This window comes from Octopus bimaculoides, chromosome 27 (genome assembly GCF_001194135.2).
Source record: "Octopus bimaculoides isolate UCB-OBI-ISO-001 chromosome 27, ASM119413v2, whole genome shotgun sequence".
Classification (NCBI taxonomy): Eukaryota; Metazoa; Mollusca; class Cephalopoda; order Octopoda; family Octopodidae; genus Octopus; species Octopus bimaculoides.
Genome location: NC_069007.1, coordinates 7,142,524 through 7,146,833, shown reverse-complemented (window position 1 = coordinate 7,146,833; position 4,310 = coordinate 7,142,524). Strand labels below are relative to the sequence as shown.

Genomic DNA, 4,310 nt, shown 5'->3' with positions numbered 1-4,310 from the left:
AAAGTTGTGGTGAAAGAGTACAGCAGGGTTCGCCACCATCCTCTGCCGGAGCATCGTGGAGCTTTAGGTGTTTTCGCTCAATAAACATTCACAGCGCCCAGTCTGGGAATCGAAACCGTGATCCTATGACCGCGAGTCTGCTGCCCTAACCACTGGGCCATTGCGCCTCCACTTGTGCTTCACTATAACAGCAAGAAAATAACATGACTCACCTTCCTGAAAATCTCTCACCCCTCTGTCATAGATGTTTTGTTAACTCAATTTCTAGACAGAAGTAGGCTCCAGCAATGATTCAGGTTAGTTGTTAGAGAATATATTACGCACAACGACGACAATGTGATTGGATCTGAGATCCATGTCCTAAGCAATACTCGACCAATCAAAATACACGACTCAACCAAATGTTCCAAACTCAAATGATAGGTCAGATGACCAATCATTAAAGATTAATGTGTGGAGCCTATAAAAGGCCAGTTGACTCCAATATACCATTATAGAAATTGGTTTTGCTACACCTTCAAGGGACGTTTAATCTTTTAGCATTCAGTTTATTCTGTAAAACAATGCTTTTTATTCACATTGCTTTGAATTAATCATGTAGCTCCAAGATTTCAATGCTGCGATTGTTTAGTTTTAGGATGACATTTGTAGGAAAGGTATGAGAGGCTGGATCTCATACCTTTCTTACAAATAGAATATTTGAGTAGAATATTTGGGCTGGATATGGCTCAGATTATTCTGTTAATGCTTATTTATTCACATTGTTTTCAATTAATCATGCATTATCTTGTAGCTTTGAGATTTTGAAAACAAGATTGTATATATGTAGAATGGACAGTGTATGGTCAGTAACAATAACAATTTATTTGGATATATATCCAGCCGTAGAAACCAAGCCCTATCAGACTGGATCCTGGTACACTTCTCTGGTACCAGTTAAACCATCTAACTTATGCCAGCATGGAAAAGGGACCTAAATGATGATGATAATTAATGTGGTGAGCTAGCAGAATTGTTAGAGCCTCAGAAAATTCCTTCAAGCCCTTTATGTTCTGAGTTCAAATCCTCCAGGGATCAACTTTGTCTTTTATCCTCACATGGTAGATGAAATAAAGTACCAGTCAAGTACTGGGGTTGATGTAACTGACGCACCCCTTGCTTTAAATTTGCAAGCCTTGAACCACAATTAGATGGAATTATTATTAGACAAGGTGGTATCAAAAGGCTCCCAGACTAGTTGTGCTTAATAAAAAATAAGTTTTATCATCATCTCCTTTGAAATAGTCACCTTGCACAGCAATACACTGGTCCCAGCATTCTTGCCATTTTTTGGAATCCGGCCTGGAAGTCATTTTCCGTAAGTGAATCGAGGACCTTCTGCAATTCACTTTGGATCACAACAACAGGGTTAGAACAACGACCTTTGAGCAGCATTTACATCTATGGAAGTCCACAGATGCTAAATCTGGCAAATAATGGGGATACGGAAGTGATACCATGTTGTTTTTGGCGAGAAGAACTCGGTGACAGGGGCCATTATCATTCTGAAAAATCCAATTCTTTGTGCTCCACAGACCCAGTTACTTTTGCTAAATTCCCTCCCTCAAATACTTCAAAACATTGCAGTAGAAATCTCGACTGATGTTCTGGCCCTCAGGTGAAGAATTCTCGATGCACAATACCACATTTCCAGGGGTGATGTTTGTAGCAGGTCTTCCAGGGACGTTCTTCAGCTTTTGAAGTGTGTCCGTGCCACTTGAGACATTGCGTACAACCCATTGCCTCGTCGCCATAAGCTTGCTGAAGCATGCTTGATGTCCCTGCAGCAGACTTCCCAAGTTTAAAGCAAAATTTCACGTTGGCCCTTTGTTCCTGTCCAAGACAAAATCGCAGACTACTGCACACACATGATCACAAAAACACAAATGTCACAACTTGTGAAGTAAACCCAGCGATGTCACTTGGCACACTGCTTCACAGAGGTCACTACCAACTCTCACTGCGTGCACAACCGTGTGCTGCCATCTGTTGACGCGCTACAGAACTAATCCAGGAACTTTTTGATACCATCTCGTAATTGTTGAGTTTCAATTTTTACCAAGGTCAACAATGCCTTTCATATTTTCTAGGTTGATAAAATATGGTACCAGTCATATACTGAGGCCAGTGGTATCGACTTCTCCCTCACTCCTCAAAAACTACTGGCCTTGAGACTAAATTAGAAACCATTCTTTATTATAAATAATATGAAAGCAGTAAGCTAGGCTCATTGAATATTCTGAACATATATATTATTCATTTAAGTGACATAGTTTTAGTTTCCACAATTGTAATTCTTGGTAACAAGACAAAAACCATCCCAGTTAGAACAGGAAGTTTGATCATAGAATGAGGGAAGAGAGGAGTGTAGAGAAAGAGGAAAAAATTAACCAGAGAGACAGACAGGCACTCAGGCAGGCAGGTAGGCAGGCAGACAGAGGGACAAACAGAGAGAGGGAGGACAGAGCGAGAGAGCGACATATACCACATATACGCGGATGTGGTTGATAAAGTGTGAGAGTCACGGAGAAGAGGGAAGGAAGGAATATAGAAAAAGAGAAAGAAGTTAATCAGAGAGAGAGAGAGGGAGTCAGAGAGAAGGAGTGAGAGAGACAGAGGGAGAGAGGGGGTGAGAGAGAGTGAGACAAAGGAGCAGAGGGGTGTATACGCGGAGATGATTGATAGAGTATGAGACGTATAGAGAGGAGGGAAGGAAGGAGAGTATAGAAAGAGAAAGGAGGGTATAGAAAGAGAAAGGAAGGGGAGTGAGAGAGATAGAGAGAGTCATATAGGCGGAGGTGGTTGATAAAGTATGAGAGAGAGAGGGAGGGGGGAGGTGAATACATGGAGACAATTGATAAAGAGGAGAAAAAGTGAGTGGAGCAGAGATATAAAAGGAACAATGAACCGCAAACAGACACAAAGATAATTAAAAAAAAGTAGCCACCGGTATATAAGTATGTTTTTGATAACATATACCGTACTTTTGCTAATTGCTTAAGGTGTCATAGAGTTGTGAGCTGATAAAAACATCTTGGCCAAAAGTTCTTGACCGTTGTCCATGTAATATTGTTCTGAGTTTCCCCACAAGCAAAATAGTAAACTAGGTGTCCCTGGTAGTATTTCAACGACCCATGACAAAATTTTGCTCTAGTTGTATTTATTGCAAGAAACAGTTTGGTTTCTTTATGTAACGTTTTAAATAGTTCAACTTGTTCCCGGCCCCTGGAACATGTTCTCAAAGAAAGTGCGATCGCAAAAATGCACAAGTGAATGGGCGACAAATAGGAATTTTTAAAGAAGAGTCTGTAAAACTAGTTTTTAAACATCGAATGGCTATGGGGGTTAACTAGAACAAAATAGTAATCAAAGGGTCTATACGTAAAAAAATGGTTGAGAACGTTTGCGCTGGTGATAACTGGAGAAGAGAGGAGATAGCTAGATAGATAGAAAGATATATATATATATATATATATAAAGAGTACCCGATTGGTACTCATTCGCAGTTGAGCAAAATAAAATGATCTTTCTCAAACATTGTCCAATCCAGGAATTGAACCCACAACATTTTGATCATGAGCCGAACGATTTAATCATAAAGCCACGCACCTTCACACATACATATGCACACACACACAAACATACACCATCTCATGACAAACCTCAGTGCATTATATCCGAAACAAAAGATCTGCAGCGCCTATGATCACAGCTCTATACAATCAGGGCTGACCAAAAATGAGATTCTCTGCAGAATCTCATTAAAATATAGACTATTTCCCAGAGTGATGAGGAAACAAAGACGCTAGGGCATCGATATGCAGTTATGCCTCTTTGTGTGGCTGTGTGGTTAAAACACCTACTTTCCAATTATGCTGTCTCGGGTTCAAACCCACTGTGACGCACCTTGGGCAAGTATCTACTACTATAACCCTAGGCCGAAAAAAGCTTTGTGAGTGGATTTAGTTGGTGGAAACAACTGTGTGGAAGCCTGTCACACATATATATATAGTTTTAGGGAAAATAACCAAGTTTCAAGAACTCATCGATGAAAATCCACTATCACATATAGAAAAATTAACAATTAAAAGCACAATAAATGAGTATAATATAAAACAAAGTAAATATCATAAGATAAAGATAATAAATTTAATTTTGATTTTTTATAAATTGATTTTAATTGAGTTTTTACCTGTAATTTTGGATTTTGTCCCTAATATTATTATATATATATATATATATATATTCATACATATATATTCAAAATGTAA

General features: G+C 39.1%; 1 protein-coding gene across 1 annotated transcript in view; it reads left to right on the top strand.

The window, feature by feature from the left end:
* Positions 1-2,883: 2,883 nt before the first annotated feature.
* Positions 2,884-4,310, top strand: part of LOC106868985 (actin-related protein 2/3 complex subunit 2) — a 50,401-nt gene continuing 48,974 nt past the window's right edge. Inside the window, exon 1 of the mRNA XM_052977121.1 lies at positions 2,884-2,912. Within this exon, the coding sequence (XP_052833081.1) occupies positions 2,884-2,912 (29 nt within the window). The remainder of the gene's footprint in view (positions 2,913-4,310) is intronic.